The sequence below is a fragment of the Clupea harengus genome, chromosome 6 (genome assembly GCF_900700415.2).
Source record: "Clupea harengus chromosome 6, Ch_v2.0.2, whole genome shotgun sequence".
NCBI classification, from domain to species: Eukaryota; Metazoa; Chordata; class Actinopteri; order Clupeiformes; family Clupeidae; genus Clupea; species Clupea harengus.
The window spans coordinates 4,598,041-4,619,063 of NC_045157.1; the positions used below are offsets into that span (position 1 = coordinate 4,598,041).

At 42.9% G+C, this 21,023-nt stretch overlaps 2 protein-coding genes across 7 annotated transcripts in view; one reads left to right on the forward strand and one right to left on the reverse strand.

Annotated features, from left to right (window-relative positions):
- smtnl1 (smoothelin-like 1) overlaps positions 1–5,387 on the forward strand; it is a 31,852-nt gene extending 26,465 nt beyond the window's left edge. The window contains 1 exon segment of the mRNA XM_042708000.1: positions 926–5,387. The gene's annotated coding sequence lies outside the window, so the exon portion shown is untranslated.
- Positions 5,388–5,840: 453 nt separating this feature from the next.
- Positions 5,841–21,023, reverse strand: part of LOC116220742 (cytokine-dependent hematopoietic cell linker) — a 21,895-nt gene continuing 6,712 nt past the window's right edge. For 4 of the 6 annotated variants that reach the window (XM_042707995.1, XM_042707998.1, XM_042707999.1 and 1 more), the window contains 18 exons: positions 14,374–14,436; positions 14,127–14,173; positions 13,552–13,586; positions 12,463–12,625; positions 10,984–11,033; positions 10,571–10,616; positions 10,335–10,388; positions 9,987–10,024; positions 9,845–9,864; positions 9,437–9,562; positions 8,894–8,903; positions 8,771–8,807; positions 7,762–7,837; positions 7,616–7,644; positions 7,392–7,483; positions 7,087–7,155; positions 6,354–6,509; positions 5,841–6,110 (listed from right to left, as the gene is read on the reverse strand). In XM_042707995.1, coding sequence (XP_042563929.1) covers positions 5,955–6,110; positions 6,354–6,509; positions 7,087–7,155; positions 7,392–7,483; positions 7,616–7,644; positions 7,762–7,837; positions 8,771–8,807; positions 8,894–8,903; positions 9,437–9,562; positions 9,845–9,864; positions 9,987–10,024; positions 10,335–10,388; positions 10,571–10,616; positions 10,984–11,033; positions 12,463–12,625; positions 13,552–13,586; positions 14,127–14,173; positions 14,374–14,436 — 1,267 coding nt within the window. In that variant the 3' untranslated portion in view covers positions 5,841–5,954. The remainder of the gene's footprint in view (positions 6,111–6,353; positions 6,510–7,086; positions 7,156–7,391; positions 7,484–7,615; positions 7,645–7,761; positions 7,838–8,770; positions 8,808–8,893; positions 8,904–9,436; positions 9,563–9,844; positions 9,865–9,986; positions 10,025–10,334; positions 10,389–10,570; positions 10,617–10,983; positions 11,034–12,462; positions 12,626–13,551; positions 13,587–14,126; positions 14,174–14,373; positions 14,437–21,023) is intronic. The other 2 variants (XM_042707996.1, XM_042707997.1) reach the window with 2 other exon arrangements.

The following is a 21,023-nucleotide window of genomic DNA, read 5'->3' on the forward strand; positions in this document are numbered from 1 at the left end:
ACACATTTTAGTCCTGCATCTGGCCTAATAATTACCCCCATAGATAAGAGATGATGAGAATCACACATTAGAAGATGAGAATCACACATTAACAACCAAAATGCAGGGAGTTCTCACCCAAATTTGGGGTGGACCCCCTCCAAAGAGAGATACCTTTGTACTCTCACAGAGACCAGAATTATCAGGTCTCTGATATGTAGGTTTTAATTACTATATACAGCTGTAGAACTGAGACCATTTTCCCACAGACTGAGACCATTAAAATAAACCCAAACATGACAAAGAAATCATATTACAATGCAATATTTCACTTAAGCACTCTTCACATTCATTCCTCTGCCCCTAGTTTTACCCCCGCATGGAAAAGCACAGAGAGAGAACCAGACACATAGGTTTGAGATGAGAGTCTCAGCAGGGGGTGGAAAGATCAACAATTGGGACAGTGCATCTCTGGAATGTTTGTTGGGAGCACCATAAACCAACACCCAGGCCCCACCAAATGAGAAGTTACTAGAGGAAGAATGCCATCTGTGATTTTCCATTCCTAGGATCCATTTCTGCCTTACAAGCTCAACAGCCAATCAAATTACACGTCTACCTTCTGTGCTCCTAATGTAATGTGTTGAGTGGCTGGAATTGTTTATGGTTCAGTCCGAGCCACTATGTTTATTTTCCCTTTTACAGACAGGACTACGAACATCAGAGTTTTTTTGAGTGTGTGCACTGAACAGACGGCTAGAGGGCAGTGAGGAGCAATTAGTGCCACCCCTGACCTGGATACCTTTGGTTCTATTATCTCCTTGTTTATTTATGTTCTTTATGTCTGTGTGTCTCTGTCGTCCAGTAATACAACTGCCACTACTGCTACATCTATTATTTTTTACTTCACTAGGCTTAACCTTTATTTTTCGTTTTATGATTTCAGATTTAGTGAAGAATGGAACTCAACCGTCCAGCTCCACCCACGGGCACAATCTGCTGGATTTCCAGAAGATTCCTGACCTAACAGTGTTCTGGAACACGTGACTCCAAGGAAGCAGACGGCTCCGGGCATTTGTGGATTACATGGGGACATACACACAAGCTTGGCCAAAACATGCAGCCCCCACAGAGCCAGCATCCAAACGTTCTCATTTCACTGGTTGGCATAACGAACCAGGACATAGCAAGCAAAGCACATTCCCTGACAAACGGCCCGAAGCTGTGCTGCTCCAAATGCCGCTTTTCCACCAAGGACCACGACCTCTTTGAGCGACACTTGGCTCAGCACGCAGGGGTGACTTTCACCTGCAACGTGTGCGGCCACATCTCGTACACTAAAGTAGAATACCAGCGGCACGCCGTGCAGCACTCCGGAAAGTACCCCTTCAGGTGTGAGTTTTGTAGCTATGGCGCAGTGAGAAGAGACTATGTTGTAAAGCACGTCCATCGAGTACATGCCAAGATGAAGAGGAGCATGGGCCCCTTTCAGGACGGGCAGCAGAGTGTCCTCATAATGGGAGATGTATCTGTAGCATCTGTCCCTAAAGTAGGACTGCCAACTCTCATAGATGTCTCTGAGCAGACGCCTCAGGCATCTAGTCAGCCTTTTAATAGTGTGCCAAATTGGATTCCTTATACTGTGAGTCAGCCACAAGGAAACAGCACAAGCCAGTTGGGCAGTGTGTTGAGTAAGCAAGTTGGTATTACACAGAACAGATTGCCCAACTCACAGGGTCAGTATGTTAGTGCTGCTTCCAGTAGAGATTCTCTGTCCACAAATGCCAATGCTGCTGGGCTGCCAAGCCAGTTACTCAGTATTACACCAATTAGGATTCCTAATGCAGCAAATCACTCTAGTGTCAGTGTAAACAACCAAAATCTTCCAGCTCGAAGTCAACCAACATATGGTCCAGGCAAAGTTGTCACAAGCATGAACCAGTCCACAAGTGTTGCTCCAAATGGAAATAGTGTTATTCCCAGTCAGGCCATACACTTGGCTACACCAGTTCGCCGAACACCTCCAATAATCCTACGGAAAACTCATCAGAGATCAACAGGCCTGGCTCCCAATGTGACAAACAAAAATCTTCCAGCAGGAAGTCCACCAATATCCGGTGCAGACAGAGTCCTCACAAACTTTGCTCAAAGTGTTGCTCAAAATGCGATTAGTGTTATCCCCAGTCATGCTATACACTTGGCTACGTCTAATACCTCAAACGCATTGAATTGCTCAGTTTACCGAACACCACCAAACACCCTACAGAATACCCAACAGGGTTCAACAGGAATGGCTTCAAAACCAATATATGTGTCCAGTACCAGTTTTGTAAATCAGGCTTCTTTTGGGTCATCAAACAGAATTTCTGGTACTGGCAGTCAGGCCATTTTGGGTACTTCAAACCTAACACCCAGTTCAGCCAATCGGACTGTCAGACCAACTCAATGCCCAGTTTCTAATAGGGAAATAAATCAAGGGAAAATGATCAATCTGGCTTCAAACAGGCCCCTGGCTTCTGTAATTGGTTCACTTGGTAGTCTAACAAACAGAATTGCCAGCACAATGGGTCAGTCACTAAGTCCCCAAAAAAGAAATATGGAAGTTCAGATGGGGAGTAAAACTACAGTGACTTCCCCGCAATCCAGAGTTTCCTTAGACCTTCAGGGAAGAGGTCTCTCTGATGTAAATAGTAGGCCGGGGTCGTTATCCCCAGTGCAAGTTGAGCTGTTGGAACCACTGAACCAACCCATTCACCACAACCGAACTCTGACCGTTTCCTACCCAGAGGAGATCAGCATCCCCCCTGGTAGCCTGGTGGAGCTGGTCAAAGTGAAGGCTGTTAACGGTGCCCAGGAGTTGCAGTTGAGGATCGTGCCCCAGCAGTCTGTGGGGTGTTCAGATAAGAACGCTTCAAAAGCCCCTGCTGCCGGCACAGCCTTCAAAGTGGGCCCGCCCACTGTGGGCCCAGTTGGGTCTGCGGACAAAAGACTGAGTAATATGGAGACTTGTTCAAAGACAGACTCATGTCAGGCTCCTTGTACTTTAACTAGTTTACTTAAAAAATCATACGTTGCCGCCACCAGTTTGAACACACACAATGAAATGGGGGTTACGGTAAAAGAAGAACCATTCGAACACGACGACCATTTTTTTAAACCTTCTCCACAACAGTTAAATAAAGGATACCTGTCAGCAACTAACCCAATAAGCAAAGCTTCATGTCTCCCAACTGCTGAACTCACACGGAGAAGGAAGGAACAGTCTTGCTCTTCACATTCTTTGCCTGCTCTTCTTCATCAGAACAGGCTGCCTGTCACTAGCAATAAACAACAAAAAACTGGTGGTTATGTCAAAGAATCCAAGACTTCTGAAACGCAGTTGGTGAAGGATGGTGACTGTAATGGTGCCTTGGAAACTGAGGGCTTGCCTGTAATCTTATCTGTTTATTCACTGGGATACAGTCCAGAGAGTGACCAGCTTCCGTCGCTAGTTGAGAGAAGGCCGTCACATGGTACCAGTGCAAACAACCAACATCCGTGCGTGTCTGCTGAGGATTGTGTCGATAACCTCTTTGTTTCACGTCAGTCCTCAGTAGAGGAAACATTAAGCCAATATTTGCAGCAAGAAAGGGATTATGGAATTCCACCTGCCACAACGAGTTCGGCAGAAGACGCCGGGAATGAAAGAATCAGACAAGCTCAGTTATCTAGACTGTATAGAGTTGAGAGACATGCCTGTGAACCAGTTACCCAGGCATTGGTCAACAGTAGTCAAACTGATGCTGTCAGTGGGTCCACAGACTGTCACTCAAATACCACTGGACACAAACCAGTAGAGGTGCACCCACCACTACTACAGACACAAACATTCTCAGTTCCACCTGACACTGAGGCCAAAGAAAGAACAATATGTGGTTTACAGATCAGTGGTTTTAGACAGAAGTCATATGAGCAGCTATTCACACTGGTTCCAAAAGTGTCTTTAGTAAGGATTTCAAGTAAGCATCTCCAGCCAGCAGTACCTCAGAGAAATTCAGAAAAGAGCACAGAGGACATCATTTTTACCGCAAGACCAGTCCTGTCCTGTGCCTCCAACAAGCAGAACATCTCTGTCCACCAGCAGCACTGCCACGGAGTTCTCAAGCTTCGCCTGAAAAGGAAAAGGTGCGAGGCCGAGAACGACTCGGCTGATATATTTGAAGCGTTTGCTTCACCGCTGACTCCGTTGGCAAACTTTGAGCCGTTTGGTTTTCCTGAAGAGAGGCGAAAAAAAGACAGGGGGTCGGGTAAACGCAGGAAGATCCGTGGCATTGTGGTCTCGCATAGACTTTATCTGACTCCTGTAAAAGAGGACCAGCCCGTAAAATGCCCTGGTCCCAACCAGCCCGTGGTCGTCCTCAACCATCCGCATCCGCAGGTTCTGGGGCTGGGGAAAGGTCCACGGTCACCAGCAGGCGTCAGGGGGATCGCCCCACTGCGCATCATCCTGACCAGAGACACTCACAAAATCGTACCAGAAATTGTGAGGTCGCCATCGTTAAAAATGAAGTTTAAGAAAGTCCACGGTAACCAGTACCAAGTCACTGAGCTGGTCGCTGAAGGGATTTCAGACAAGCTGGTTCTATGAGTCTTACCACTTTGACCTGCATTGCTGTGAGTTCAGACAGAAGACCCAGTGAAATACAGCCAGCTGTACATATCTGTAAATATTCCTCTGTACTGTATGGAAATAGGAAACTCTTTTGAGGTCTTGATAAAACAAATGGCAGACATTTTTAAATCATTTTATTTCAGCTAAATAATTCATTTTTCTACTGGTGACTGTGATAACTCTGACGTGTGACCTGTCTCTGGATGGTATGTTCACTGTTACCCCTTGGTTTCACATTTTGAGACCCAGAACTTGAACCAGATAATCAATGTAACAGTCCCAACTCTGCCCAGTCTGAATAGATCTGGAGTACAGAACAAAGTCTTAATGTTACTTGAATTAAATGTCCTTTGTTGTACTTTTGTTTCCTGACTCCCAGTTTTGAGTCTGGATAGTGGCTTCAGCTGTGGATGTCTCTGAGTCCTGAGGTCACTGTCCTGTCCTCTCCTGTCCTGTCCTGTCCTCCTGTCCTGTCCTGTCCCTCACCTCTGTTTGACTCATTAGTGGTTAGTATGACTATCAGAGGAAGGGACAAAAAAAGTTTATTTTGCTGCTTGTTATACTAACTATGAGTAGAATGGTGTAATTTTAAGCGTTATCGATCATGAAAAGAAATGTACGAGTGTTACAGGAGCAGTTACAGTGTTACAGGATCAGTTGCTTTTAAATTTGACAGTACCTAGCTAAGATCATGACTTGAAACTTTCTGTGTCACCGTGAAATTCCACAGTGTATTCAATAAATACATTTTATTTAACATATTTTGTCAGTATGTAGTTTATTATAATGTAAATAAAACTTTTAGTTTTTTTTGTTAATTTTTAGTGTGTATCTTAATACCTTGAACTGGCTCAACCCTATGGCAGCTTGATTGACTAAATGAAATCCATAGCAATAGTTTTACTGTAAACGGCAGTGCTTTTTCTGTTCCTTCTCCATAACATAAGCAACTGGGTAATCGTCATGCTGAAACTTTACCGCCAACTTTTTTTGTTTTGTTTTTCGTTTACTCTCCTGCTTCAATTGCTGAATTATCTCCCCGCTTCATTAACTTCTGCGAGTGGACATTCAGACTCATGTCCCTGCATCCCATTTAAAAATATACATATACAATATACGATATGCAAATATGTTAGCAGCACAACACATTCACATGTACTATTCTTTGCAGAAAAACGGAGCCAACAAATGCTTAACAAAGGTGTTTTACATCTTTAATTAAGTTGAAAATATCACAATCTAGTAATTAAGTTTTTTTGGTAATTATGTCTTTTGGCAGTAAGTGTTCATTTAAATGCCTATAGAGGTTGGCATCGTCCTCGGTTTAGATGCTCAGCAGCTGAAGCATGTTTTCTCTGGTGATGGGGTACATGAGGACACAGGATCTTTTCTGGTGGTCCTCGTTTGGGTGTCTCCCATCGATCAGGGCGATCGGAAAAATAGAATGGAATTTGATGATGTCAGCTACAGAATTGAATTCCTGAAAGCAAAAGAGAATGGAGAGATTTGATTGGATGGGCAATACATGAACAACCAATTCATATCTAAAACGTAAGGGCGCTAGACACGAGGCACAATGTTTAGCATATAAATACATTTTTTAGGATGCAAAAATAAAATTCTATTCAAATCTTTTTTTAATACAAATGGAACATGATATCATGGATGTCATGAGACACTTAATAAAACCACCTGACTCGGTCGACAACTTCAGCCCACTTACGTCATTGGTCCTCAGTCCTGTGCCCAGAGTGTACTGGCTGGTCCTCTGACTGTATCGGATCTGAATGTTAAACACTCGGTTCTCATAAAACACCGCCAGGACCAGGGGCTCCAGGGGGGTGCACTTGGAGCAGTCCCTGACCAGGAAGGCTCCTCCCTGCCGAGAAAGAGCACAAACACTGACGACGTTCAAAGACTGCTTGACATGATCCTAAATCAGCTCAAACCTTTGTCCATTGCCTAGACTCAGACCAGTCAAGATAAACCAGAGGTTCTCAATCTTGTTCCCTGGGGGGGGTATTCCAAGTATGTGGTTTAGTGACTAACCCGAATATGAACCCTGTGGCTTCATTCTCCTAGCTAAACGAAGCCACGAGGCTCTTCTTTTAGGAGGGTTTTTAATACTTACTCGGAGTTAACTTATCTGGGTTAGGCACTAAACCACGACCTTGGAATACCCCTCAGGCACCCTAGCTCTTTGTTTTACTACACCCCCCTTCTGTATGCGCACCTGAGCTTAGCGGCGCCACTCTCGATTAGCTGAACTTAGTGTAATTAATATTCTCTTCATTAGCTGTCATCACACAGGTATTTAATTCGACCACTATAGAGCAGATGATAGCAGAGTGGGTTGACATATTGTCAGTGCTGCAGGACTCAGAAGCCCTGGTGTAGACTGGTGTCCGCAGACATCAGTCTCTGAGCTGGTTGCTAGGGGATGATGTGGAGTGTACCCTGTTCACCAGATGAAGAGCATGTTCAGCCTCCACTCGGGAAAAGGCACCCACATACCAGTCTGACATCTAAACAGAGAGACGCAACAAACATTTTTTTCCTTCTCATAACCACATATCAGGTATCAGACAATTCTTCAGAAACAAACACGTTTAGCCGTAAAAAAAAAAAAATGTAAATCTAAACACATTTGTTTTGTTAGGAAGTTAGTAAGCAATATGTATTTGTTTTAACAATGAATTCATCCTGCTTGTTTTTTGTCACCAGAAATACATTTTGATTGTGAAACGCGGTGGCTGTATACCTCAGCGGGCCTCTCTTGAGGAGAGAAGTTGGTGTGATCTAAATCTCCTTTATCTTGAGGCCACTCATGGTTTCTCTTCACTGAGGGCCTCTCTGCACACACACACACCCACATACACAAAGCAAGATTAGCAAACACCAGTAATTCTATTGCACATACGTTACATTTTCTATGTCTTTGTTTTTGAAATATACTGTATGTTTTTAGGAGGATGGATACATTACCTGCCGTGCCTTCTTTTCCATGCATTTTTCTGTAGGACAGTTGTCATTAGAATGGACGTTGTAGTATGAACTTTAGTTTTAAACTAGTTTTAAACTGACAAGGAAAGCAGAGACATCTTAAACTACCAAAATAGCTTTTACAATACCTTGCATCAAAAAGCTCTTGCGACTCAAGATCTAAGGACAATCTTTGTGTTGGCAGTGGCGGTTTGCTTTTAGAACCTAGAAGACACAAAAGAACCAGGGCTGTTCATTTAAAGAGCCTAGGTGGCACAAAATAACCAGGGCTGTTAATTTAAAGAGCCTAGGTGGCACAAAATAACCAGGGCTGTTAATTTAAAGCAACCAGCAGCCAGAGTTGAGCTGAGGGTGGGAACTGTGATGAACAACTACTACAACAAATGATCCCACAGGGAGAAAAAGTTAATTTTACTGGTCACGGTGACGGTGCACATAAGTGATCGCCACGGCCGCATTGAGCTGCCTTCATTAATGAACAGGGTGCAAGTGTTTTTCTTATGTGTGTGTTTTAAAATGCCATAACTCCTGGCTAACCCGAGTTATTTATAATAATATTTAGGCTGTTATTGTACGTGTTGGTTGTGCCTTCACTTAGCAAGGGTACTTAGTACCTAGTAGTAATCTTTCCCAGTTATGTGGGACCGTGTTTAAGTATGGCTGTTGTGAGCCCAAGGTGTTGGTGCCTGCCGATGACTCACCTGAAATGAATCATTGGTATGAGCCAATTGAAGGTGAATGTCTAGGTTATTTAAACATGCTGTGCCTTTGTGTCGGGAGAGTTGCCGTTTAAACAAGACGTAAGTCTTAGGAGCTCTCACATTGGACTAGTTAATGTGGTCCTTTTATTTATATGGATAGTCGACTTCCTGTTTTGCTGTAGTGCATTTTTGATGTGACTTACGTATGTCCATTTATTTGTCTGTTTGCAAAGTTTTTTTGTCATTGTATTTATTTAGTATTATCATTGTTTTACTGTCTTATGGGCCTTAGTTGGGTATAATAAAAATCCCATCTTTTCAACATCTTTAACCTCCTGAGTCCTCCTTCGAGTCTTACATCTTGCTCTAACCGGCTCACGACCCCTACCTTTTAACAGTCATTTTATAAATAATTTTGTAAAACGTCAGTACTTACCACCAAGTGAAACTGAACTTTTGCTGTTAGCCTGAAACTAAAACATATGATACAAGTAAAGATATAGCACGTTTGACAAAACTACTGTATGAGCATGACATCTGATTTATTTCTTGAGATTACCTTGTGCTGCCTTTGCATGGGAGATGGAGAAGAAAGACAGAAACGAGGAACAGAGCAGATGAGAGAGAGAGCAGATGAGTAAGAGAGAGCAGATGAGTAAGAGAGAGCGGATGAGAGAGAGAGAGAGAGCAGATGAGAGAGAGCATTGCTTAACACACTGTAATGTGCAGCGTCCCTCAAAACCCCTCCAGCTGGCTCTGCTTGTAGTTTGAGTCTTTTACACATAATAACTTCTGATATAACATTATATATATATGATATACGTAATAACATATAATATAACATTATATACAGTATATAATATACATAATAACAACTAATATAACATTATATATGATATACGTAATAACATATAATATAACATTATATACCGTATATGATATACATAATAACATCTAATATAACATAATATATATATGATGTGTATAATAACATCTATGAGATTCAACACTTCCGGGTGTGATCACTGACATGCGATCTCCTGTCATTTATGTGTGTGTGCACTTTAGATGGGTTTGAGCTAAGAGAAAGGTTCATGCTCACTCCCTCCATGTTGGCTCAATGGGTGATGTGAGGGGGTCTGCGGGGCTTTCATCCCCAGGTGAACAGAGCCTCGGCCTCACGACGGTGCTGACATGCCCAGGGACCACCGCCACAGGCTTGGCAGGTCTGGATATACATACAGTGAAAACAGAGTTATGTCTATCTAACAGAGTCATGTCTATCTAACAAACACACATTTTATACACAAAGTATGAATGTTTCGTCATAAAATAGAACTTGGGAAATATGTGGATTTACATAAAAACATTACAGAAACATTCATACTTTGTGTATAAAATGTATGCAAAATGTATGTAAATATACTAATGATATCTATCAACAAAAGACCGCAAGACAAATGTGTATATTTATCCACAGGATTATTATCAGGTAGAGACTTGCACTTACCTCTGTGGGCTTTTTAGATTCTAGAAAATATGCAGATAGAGCAAATAATGAAACTCAATATTGAAACCTTTTGCGTTTTAAATATTTTACAATTCTGTGTCCAGGGCAGGCCCAATGAAAACAAATGCATTTTGCGTTCTACCTGATTGGTCTCAGGAGCTCTGCTCTTAGGGAACCCTTCTGTAAGAAAATATCAAAAGAGCTTTCAGACGCATCTCATATCATATACCTCTTTTGATCACTGGAGTTTTTGAAGAAAAAACACTACTGTGCAAATATCTGAACAAAACAATTGCAATAAGTGTGTGTGTGTGTGTGTGTGTGTATTTTGTGCGTGAGAGTGAGAAAGAGAAAGAGATAGTGTGTGTGTGTGTGTGTGTGTGAAAGAGAGAGAGAGACTGTGTGTGTATGTGTGTGTGACAGAGGGAGAGAGGAAACTTTGAAGTTACAAATGTGTTTGTACTTTTTTTTTTACTTGTTCAAAGCCTACCTGTCTTAGTTTTGGCCTCTCTGCCTGGCTTGCATGCTCTGTTAACTGCGGGTCCTGTTGGAGGGCAGACCAGAGTACATTGAGCCTGGGAATGCAGTCTTCTAATAGCTCAAGCACACTTTCAGGTGATTGTGTTTTCCAAAGTTATCATCATTTCAAAAAGTTTTTTTTTTAAAAGAGAATATGAAGCATAGTCTTTCATCTTATGTCGGTTAAGAACAAGCCTTTCACCCCACCTGGGATCACCCTCTTTGGAGGCCTTGGGGGAGTGTTGAATTTGTCCTGCAGATCACACAACATAACGGATGTTATTTCAAATGATACTCAGTCATAGGCTGGTGTTAGTGCTTGTACAAATACAAGTGCTTAGACAAATATTTGCCAGAAAATCATGAAGTGATATATGGTTATTGGGTATGACAGAGGATTCATGTGTTTCTTTCAAAACCAACTCATATAAATTAGAATATAAATATATGTTTTTGTGTCATACATTAGTAAAATATGTAAGAATATAATGAAAAAAGATAATATAATCTTTTCGCATACACATGTAGTAAATGAAGGTTAAAACTAAAATAAATAATACAAAAAGTGTGACATTGTTTATTCTCTCCAAAGGTAACTAGTAGTGATTGCAGCCACATACATCTCCTCTGACTGGAACACAGGGGAGTGGTCTGTGGTCTGGTCTCCGGTCTGAAAGGAAAACACCAACATATATTGTCGTTTCACAACAGTCAGTCTTGCTCTCAGTACGCTTCAACTGGCTTTATTTAAAATTATGACACTTCTTGTTATCAGCCACTAGAGAGAGCAGTTGCTCTTTTTTCTGTTTTACATCTGCTGTTTCTCGAGTCTGTTCCACAGGAGGAGGATAATTGATCTTCCTTCTAAAGGACACGTACATGTGTTTAATGCACATTGCTCCTGGTTCATGCATTCACATGAACACACACACGCACATATACACAAACACACACGCACACACTCACACACGGACATACACACGCACACACTCACACACACACACATACACACAATTCATGTACTTCTGTCAATGATGCTGCAAACCCCTCAGGCCAATCTGACACATTCCCCTCTATGGTAAAAACAAATAGAATTGTGAATTAACCATAATTATTGCCTTCAGTGAAACGGAGTTAAGGTCCAGCCAGTAACAATAGCACAGACAGAAACACACAAACATACACACACATACAAATGGATGCAGAAGCACACGCACACACACACACACACACACACACACACCACACACACACACACACACACACACACACACACACACACACATACAAAAGTACAAACCACACACACACACACACACACACACATACAAAAGTGCAAACCACACAAACACACAAACATAAACACACACACAAACAGATGCAGAAGCACACACACATAGAAAAGTACACACACACACACACACCGTGCAAACCACACAAAAAACATACATTTATATATATATATATATATATTTCTCATATGTGACTCTCTGTGTGCCCTAACACACTGTGGTTATCCTTCAAATCAACGTAACTACAGGGTCAAAGTGTTCTACCTGCATGGACACAACATGTCAGTGGCTCGCCAGCTGGAGGCCAAGAGCAATAAGTAAGGGGTAATGGCCAGTCCATCGATCAGTATCAGTACAAACATCCTGACAGGACGACGCGCAGTGAGCTATTTGCCAAAACGATAGAAGACGTCCCAAAATATATTTTTTGATTCCATTTCATGGCTTCCGCTGAGAAAAAATAGTTCTTCATGCAAATAGAAGTTTCAGGTGTTGCGTAGCAACCTATTACTTGCTGACTTTCAGTTACAATGAATTTATGTTATGTGAAGTGAACGGAGTACTTATCTTAAAGAAGCACAAAACCCATTGCCAAGGGCAGCGGTAACTACGTTTTTGCTGTGGTCATTTTAAAGAAATATCAGACCGTCGAACACTGGGATGGCTCTTTCAATTTAATGGAACTTTCTGCAACATTCTGTGGTATAATTATATAACATTTACAAAACTAGCTATGAAAATGAAAATGCAAGGATTCACCATCAGCACTTGACACCATCACATCAAATACCCAAGCTCTGTGCTCACCTGCATACTCCGTGTTAGTGGGGCAGTGTTTCGCTGGCTGAATGTGCACTATCCCGTCGTCGTAGTCTTCCTCCGGAACGGCATAGTCATCTTCATCTGTGTTGTTGTCATGGTGATCGCTGAGTCTGTGACGGTGCCAGTAATCTTTGCCACTCTGGTTCTGCTGGGAGGACAAGAGAGAGAGCGGGTGAAGTGGGCATGATAGTGAAGAGAGAGCGGGTGAAGAGAGAGCGGGTGAAGAGGGCATGATAGAGAGAGAGCGGGTGAAGTGGGCATGATAGTGAAGAGAGAGCGGGTGAAGAGAGAGCGGGTGAAGAGGGCATGATAGAGAGAGAGCGGGTGAAGTGGGCATGATAGTGAAGAGAGAGCGGGTGAAGAGAGAGCGGGTGAAGAGGGCATGATAGAGAGAGAGCGGGTGAAGAGGGCATGATGATGAAGTGGGCATGATGGTGAAGAGAGCATGATGATGAAGAGAGCGGGTGAAGTGGGCATGATAGAGAGAGAGCGGGTGAAGAGGGCATGAAGGTGAAGTGGGCATGATGGTGAAGAGAGCATGATGATGAAGAGAGCGGGTGAAGTGGGCATGATAGTGAAGAGAGCGGGTGAAGTGGGCATGATGATGGTGAAGAGGGCATGATGATGAAGAGGGCATGATGATGGTGAAGAGGGCATGACGGTGAAGTGGGCATGACGGTGAAGAGGGCATGACGGTGAAGAGGGCATGACGGTGAAGTGGGCATGACGGTGAAGAGGGCATGACGGTGAAGTGGGCATGACGGTGAAGAGGGCATGACGGTGAAGTGGGCATGACGGTGAAGAGGGCATGATAGTGAAGTGGGCATGACGGTGAAGAGGGCATGACGGTGAAGAGGGCATGACGGTGAAGTGGGCATGACGGTGAAGAGGGCATGACGGTGAAGAGGGCATGACGGTGAAGAGGGCATGACGGTGAAGAGGGCATGACGGTGAAGTGGGCATGACGGTGAAGAGGGCATGACGGTGAAGAGGGCATGATAGTGAAGAGGGCATGACGGTAAAGAGGGCATGAGTAGGCATGATGGAGAAAACAACGTGTAGAGTGAAACTCACCATGTTCAGTCTCACATAACTGCACACCTCCCGCTCTGTACAAGCAACACAAAACAAAATAAACACGGCCGACTCATCATCAGTAAAACGTACCCCTGTCCAAACATCCTAAACATGACTCACATCCCTCACGTCCCTGATAAGGGGGGGAATGACAGTCATGCTTGGTGAATTCAACTTCACAATGATAAGAGTTGACAAAAAAAGATAACCATTAACCATAAGTCATTAACTGCCTTTCAAATCTACCTAATCATTTGAAAAAGACTTCTGACTCAGAAGTAATTCACACGAATCCCTGGCTCTCAGTGCTGAGTCTGACGTCAGCAGACCACAGTTAGGCTTGCTGTGTACGTATATGTCTTTACGATAAGCAGGTTGTCATAACCTCTACTCAGGAGTGATACACTGGGTGTCCTGACAAATGAATACCACTCTTGTGCAAGAGGTAGTCATGCTGAGATGTCCCAGCATGCCGTTCCCTTTCATATGTCTGTGGAACCTGTCCAGGTGCCAGCGGAGGGCACTTCACGCAGAGAGGAGAGCGCTGAGTGGTTTTGAAGCCAGCATGCTACCTGTTTCTGATGCAGTGGCTCGATTTAAGCTGAGCTGGCTGTCAGTCCTGTTGAAATGAAAATGGCACTGGATGACATTTTGTTGTCTGATATTTCAGATGTTTTAATTGTTTCATTATTTCACTCAACGCCTCAATTAATAAAGAAATGTTTGCCTGTTAAATTATTTATCACATATCATCTTGTATTGTATGATTTTGTCTGCATTTAGATTTGGGAGAATGATGTTGTATAACTTGAATCCAACCTGTGCGATGTTTTGCTGTTGTGCTGCTTTCTTGGGTCTGGTGGTAGAACTGGAACGCTTGTCCTACAAAATAAATTGTAATATAAGTATATACAGTATGTCTACATGTATGGAGAGAGAGATGTGGATGGATATGTGTGCATATTTCTGTGTGTTACTATAGTATAGTGGTTAAGTATGTTAATTAGTAGACTACAGTATGTACAACACAGTGGCCTGATGATACTGTGACCTATGTAAGTCACAATAGACTTTCTATCAGTATTTCACCACATCGCATCAACTGGCAATTCACCAACGCTTGGAGCTGCCGGCATAGCTCCAACCACAATATCATTTATTGAGCGTCACACTGAATGCATAGCTCCAACCACCATAGAGTTTATTGAGCCTCACACTGAATGAATTGAGTAGTGTGCAGTGAAGGGCAGCCTTATTGGATTGTCTTTGACCTTTGATCACGAATCTCATGAATAGGGAGAACACAACAGCCCAACAGCTGAAAGTCAAGTCAGGTCTGCGCACCGCATACATTCATATCATTCACAGTAGGAAGTAGAAGTGAACAGATGACATTTAATTAAGAATGAAGGTTAATATCTCTGATATGAGGGGAACATTCAATTAAACTGCCAGCCAGTATCCCATCAGCCTGATATAGAAAATGTCTAGATTTGTTAGAGAGAGATGCATGCATCATAATGTGCCTGTCTGTACCCGGTAACATCATGGGAATTACTGTCGAAAGCTGACATGACTGGAGATTATGATATGATTACGCATTAACTGGAATGATATCGTACAGTATCTTCTACTGTCTTGGAGCTGCCAGCGTGTCGTCCCCAGTGGCTGTGAGCGATGGCTCTAATAGATTACAAGTCTGAGCGTGTCGGGCGCAGTGACGGCGGAGGCCCAGTGGCAGAGACGGAGCGCTGATCAAACACGGCCTTATATAAGACGGCATCCTGGAGCGCCGTGAAATATGCAGCCTTGTTTCAGATTTCTCTGGAGAGGCTGGGGGCAGGAACATTTTGTCACTGTGTTATGGTGCACAGAAATAACTGGTTATTAAGCTGCGTTTTTTTTTCATTTCAGGTCCCTTCAGATGTGTTGTGTGTTGTGCGTGGAAGCACTGTACAGACTTTATCTTTTCTTTTAAAAGCTCTGTAACCTATTTTTTTTATGGGTTGATCTTTTTTGAAACCCAGAGGTCATTTAAATTAACTTTATAAACAGCAGGCTTGCGTGAGCAGTGGATGTTTCTCTTAACACCAGCACAACACAAAAGGACTACGCAGTAGCTAAGCAACAACAACATCTTGCGGTGCGGACGCAAGCGCTTCAGATGAAGTGGGAACAAGATAAACCCATCCACCCTGAGCACCCAGAGAGATCGGCGAAGGGTTTGGCACTTTGTTGGAAAGTGTGTGTGGGTCCAGATCCTGCTGTTCTGCCTGCTTCCACTCGCAAATCTCATATCCGTCACAATTAGGGATGTTGGAACTACTTTCTGGGAGGGGGGGCTGTAAATAGGGGGGGGGGGGGGGGCGGGGGGCGGGGGGGGGCAAGGGCCACTTCTCCCATTGCACATTATAGACTGCTTTACCTCTCGCACGTCATCACTACTTTCTGCTTTACCGCTTGCACCCTTATCACTTCCTTCCTGGTGACCCGTCCTGCGTAGTGCTGATTAGAGAGAACCACTGATGACCCTGACCCAAGGGTTTATACCAAATACCAAATCATTTGAGAAGTATACAGCTATTCATGAAAGAAAGTAAGATTTATGTGTTATGATAATACAATAATCGTTTATTTCAAAGAAGCAGATCCTATGTCACACATTCTCCGTAATAAAAGCCTCTCCTGAAACCGTAATAAAATCCTTTAATAAAAAGTGCCAAATTAAAAGTCATAAGGGACATCATACCTTTCAAGGTACAAATATTATCGCCTACTTGAACAGGAGATCTCTTCTGAATATTATCGCCTACTTGAACAGGCGATCTCTTCTGAATATTATCGCCTACTTGAACAGGAGATCTCTTCTGAATGAAGGCTGGCTGTTCGGATAGTCATATATCTCATAAATAAATTGCATAAAAAACTAGGCGAAAATCGAGAAATGTCCAAAATATGTTTTATATGGATTTACTTGTACGTGTGCAAAATGTTGTTGTATTTAAGGGGAATCATTCAAATTCGTTTCTTTCAATAATACGTTGTGTTGATACTAAAAGTTGAATATGACTTTAAGAGAACAAATTTAGGAGCATAATTAAGACACATGAGTGAGGGGTACTGTTGGCATGGCAACCAGCTCAAGAAGGACACAAGACCAAAAAGGTGGGAGACCACTGCTGTAAGGTCACGAGCCAAGCCCACGAGGTTCGGCCTGCTGGCCTGCCAGGACTCCACGCTTTGTGCAAGTTTTCTCTGTCCCTCTTTCCCTCAAGGGTGAAAAAAAGGGTAAAGGGTGTGACAGCTGGTCACACTTGTCCCCGAATCACGTGGTGGAATTGACCTAAGGCATGGGGTGATGCGGTTGTGTAACACTCACACCAACACTAACACTATTTGTTGGGAATAACAATATTATTTATCGTTATTTATAGTATTTTTTGGAAATATATGTATACATAAACAATGACCCCTGAACATGGATACTATCGCAGTGTGGCCCAGTGGCTCCATGTTGCATTTCATGCCTACTGATAAAACCCCAAACACAGCCGCTTCACATCACGCCTACTGATGAACCCAAACACAGCAGCCTCCACATCACGACATGCAGCCAATCATGTGGCATGGCCGACTAGCTGACAATCAAGATGGCCACAGCATTCAGTAAATAGCATCATGTGAGCCTCCTATAATAATTAGGAAGTGATGCTCATCAGTCATAGATACGCCAGCGACTGCATTGAAGTCAACAGTATTCACACGGATCCCCATTCTGTGACAATCACTACAAGCTGTCCACCGCTGATAGGGTGAGGTGCAAATTAAATAGTGTGGTTATTACCACTATACAGTTCAGTACAATCACACAGTTACAATCACATTCATACATTAACTTTGCAACCTAATCTTTTCTGCTAGAGCTGTATGCATGTGTGTGTGTGTGAGCGAGTTGTGTGTGTGTGTTTGTGAGCGAGAGTGTGTGTGTGTGTGTGTGTTTGTGAGCGAGAGTGTGTGTGTGTGTGTGTGTGAGCGAGTGTGTGTGTGTGTGTGTTTGTGAGCGAGAGTGTGTGTGTGTGTGTTTGTGAGCGAGAGTGTGTGTGTGTGTGTGTGTGTGTGTGTGTGTGTGTGTGTGTGTGTGTGTGTGTGTGTGTGTGAGTGAGTGTGTGTGTGTGTGTGTGAGTGTGTTTGTGAGCGAGAGTGTGTGAGTGTGGATGTGGTTGTGAGAAGCTAGATGCTGTAATACAAGCTAAATGTGTGTTTCACATGAAGCAACCCCTCCCATCGCAGACCAAAACTGTCCAAAGTGTATTTAATGTGGCGAGGACATCTGAAATACAGCGTGTATTACGACACGTAATGCACTGACAGATGTCTTAGTGACTTCCTCTTGCTGTATAATATATATTATTATTATACATTTAAGACTACTATAATTTCAAACAAATATATCTTAATTGAAACACTAATTCAGAGGAACATATATAATTTATTTGCGTATCAGGCCACATCCATCAGGTTTAATGAACGGGTGGTGATAACATCTTGTATTAAATCTATGGCTCGGCAGCAGGCTGCGGGAAGTTCCGCTGAATTGAATGGTCCATGCCAACGTTTGGAGATCTGATATCTCTTGATAAATACAGCAAAAAAAAAAAATGTATAATGACCGCTGCCATTAAAAACAGATTTTGATTTGATATGATAAGTAGAATATACATACTGATATATATTTCTTTTGTCTTGGTTTTTCCATTTAAGCAGTGGACTTTTGCAGGCCTTTCTCTTTCAGAATACTTTATTAATGTAATGTCATGTGTGATGTATTGTGTTTGTGGACAATGTTAATGTGTAACTCAATCCTGATAAGCCTTGATCCTGATGGTTTGGGCCCAAGACATCCATGGACTGTTAACCCCACTAGACTAAGACTTGTACCCGTAGCACTTAATTTCATGTAATGATGTGATGTACTGTATGACTGCATTTGATAAAAGGAAATAAAAAGAAGTTCAAAAAAAAAAAAAAACAGATTTTGTGCTTCTGTTTCACATGTTTTCATATCATTTCGCAAGGAGTCCGTTCACTTGCAGTAACTGAAATTAATTGTAATTTAAAGTCTGTGTAAATGTAAATGTAACTCCTGAAACCTTAATGTTGTATTTGTGTGAAGAACTATTTTTTTTCAGCAGAAGCCACGGAACGGCAACAAAATAATTTTAAAATGTTTATAATTTTGGTTGCATGTCAGGGTCCTGTTTGTCCTGTCCGAGATTTATTTTTCAGGATTGACTGACGCACATATTTGTCTTTGCAAAAGATAGATAGATAGATACGTAGATAGATAGATAGATGGATACTTTATTTATCCCAAGGTTTTTTTTTTTAGATAGATAAAAGCACTGAGAATGAAGATACGCCCTATCCCTGCAAATCCTGGTGTCAGGCAGCAAGCTATAGAATCTATGTGTTAAAAGTTTCCAAGTTGAGGCCTCTTTCCTTCAGTTTTTGTTTATTTATTTATTTTCTGTGCCGCCGCATATTTATTAAATCGGACGGACGGCGGTTTTCAGTGCTCACTGAGTGAAACTGATGCCCGAGTGGAGGAGGGCGAAGCGGAGAGAATAAATGGCAGGAGCCCTCCCGCCTGACAAACAGCCAGCCTCGCCGCTCGCCTCGGCGTGGAAGGAGCCGTAGAAGGCAGAAACTGACACTGGCGTGTCTTGACCTTTTCCTCCTCTGAGTGTGCGTGGCTGTTCAAGTGTGCGCTGGCCTAAGAGTGCGCGTGTGTGTGCATGTGTGTGTTTGTGTTTGTCTCTGTCTCTATTTTTCTGTGTGCGCCTGTGTGTTTTTTTCTCTATGCCTCTCTCTCTCTCTGTGTCTCTTTGTTTGTTCAAGTGAGTATGTACTAACTATATCTATAAAGATCTGTCGATGGTGGGTGTGTTTATGTGTAAGCAGCTATATGATGAAATTGGTTGTGTCATATGGGTTAACTGACTTGCGAACATTTCACTCCTAATTTACAGACAATATAAAGTCTATCCTTATTTACAGAAATCCATGTTCACACGGATTCTTAGAGCAGTTCAGAAACTAATTTAAGACAGACGACTATGTGAAATTCAAAGTTTTAGTTCATTAAGACATTAGCATGCTTTCCATCCGTCTGTGTCAATGCTATTTTTCATTTGTGTCTTTGCTACACGTAACCAAGCAGGTTACCATGGCCACAAAATGTGCAGCAGCACCCTTCCTTTGCAACAGGTGACAAGAGTTTTAGAAGCCCACCACGCTATATTTAGCAGCCAGCCACACAGTACATTTCCTGCTCCAGTGGACTGATCTTAGCAGCAAGAGTGTTGTTGAGAAAGGGGGGGATGCATGTGTGTGTGTGTGTGTGTGTGTGTGTGTGTGTGTGTGTTTGTGTGTGTGTGTGTGGCCCACACATTAGCTCACTGAAAACCACCTAACTGAAGTTCACATGGAATCTTTATGAAAGATTTTTGTCACCCACTACAGATTAGGTTACCCTGCACTCTATGCAGCGTGCACACAGTGAAGGACTAGACACACAGAGGGGCCTCAGCGTACGTCACTGCCGAGCTGGGCAAGAGGAGGGCCTTGGCCTTAGCGTACGTCTCCACTGAGGAGGACCTTGGCCTTAGCGTACGTCTCCACTGAGGAGGCCCTTGGCCTTAGCGTACGTCTCCACTGAGGAGGGCCTTGGCCTTAGCGTACGTCTCCACTGAGGAGGGCCTTGGCCTTAGCGTACGTCTCCACTGAGGAGGGCCTTGGCCTTAGCGTACGTCTCCACTGAGGAGGCCCTTGGCCTTAGCGTACGTCTCCACTGAGGAGGGCCTTGGCCTTAGCGTACGTCTCCACTGAGGAGGGGCCTTGGCCTTAGCGTACGTCTCCACTGAGGAGGCCCTTGCCTTGGCCTCCATCACGCCTGCATGCAACAGACAACATTGTAGTCATGGAAACATCAAACCTGTTTCCTGGACATTTATTGATTGGCTTACACAAACACAGAATAAGCAAACAGATGATTGAGTATGGATTTCTGATGGTCAGTTATTGGAAAACAGTCTTTTAGAGATCACAACATTGAATGTGTTGATGTGTTCTTATTGATGGCCTGTGTAGCAACAGCAACAGCAACAACTAACCCTAACCCTAACACTGACAAACTTATAATGTCATTGCCTTCATACAAATTTTCCCGAACTCTCATTTGTAAAGCCACTGTGTTTCACAACAGATTCATTTTTTTTACTAATTGAAGTGTTACATTTTTGTTAGTTAGACTTGTGTTGATAGAACCAAGTTCGGTGAAGTTTGATTTAGCAGAGAAAACAGAGTGTGACCCCTCCACTATCAGAGAATTTAGTTCTGATAGGTTGTATGTGATCAATAATTGTATGTGTCAAAGTATGCTGTTTTTTCCCCCATTAAGACTAGAAATA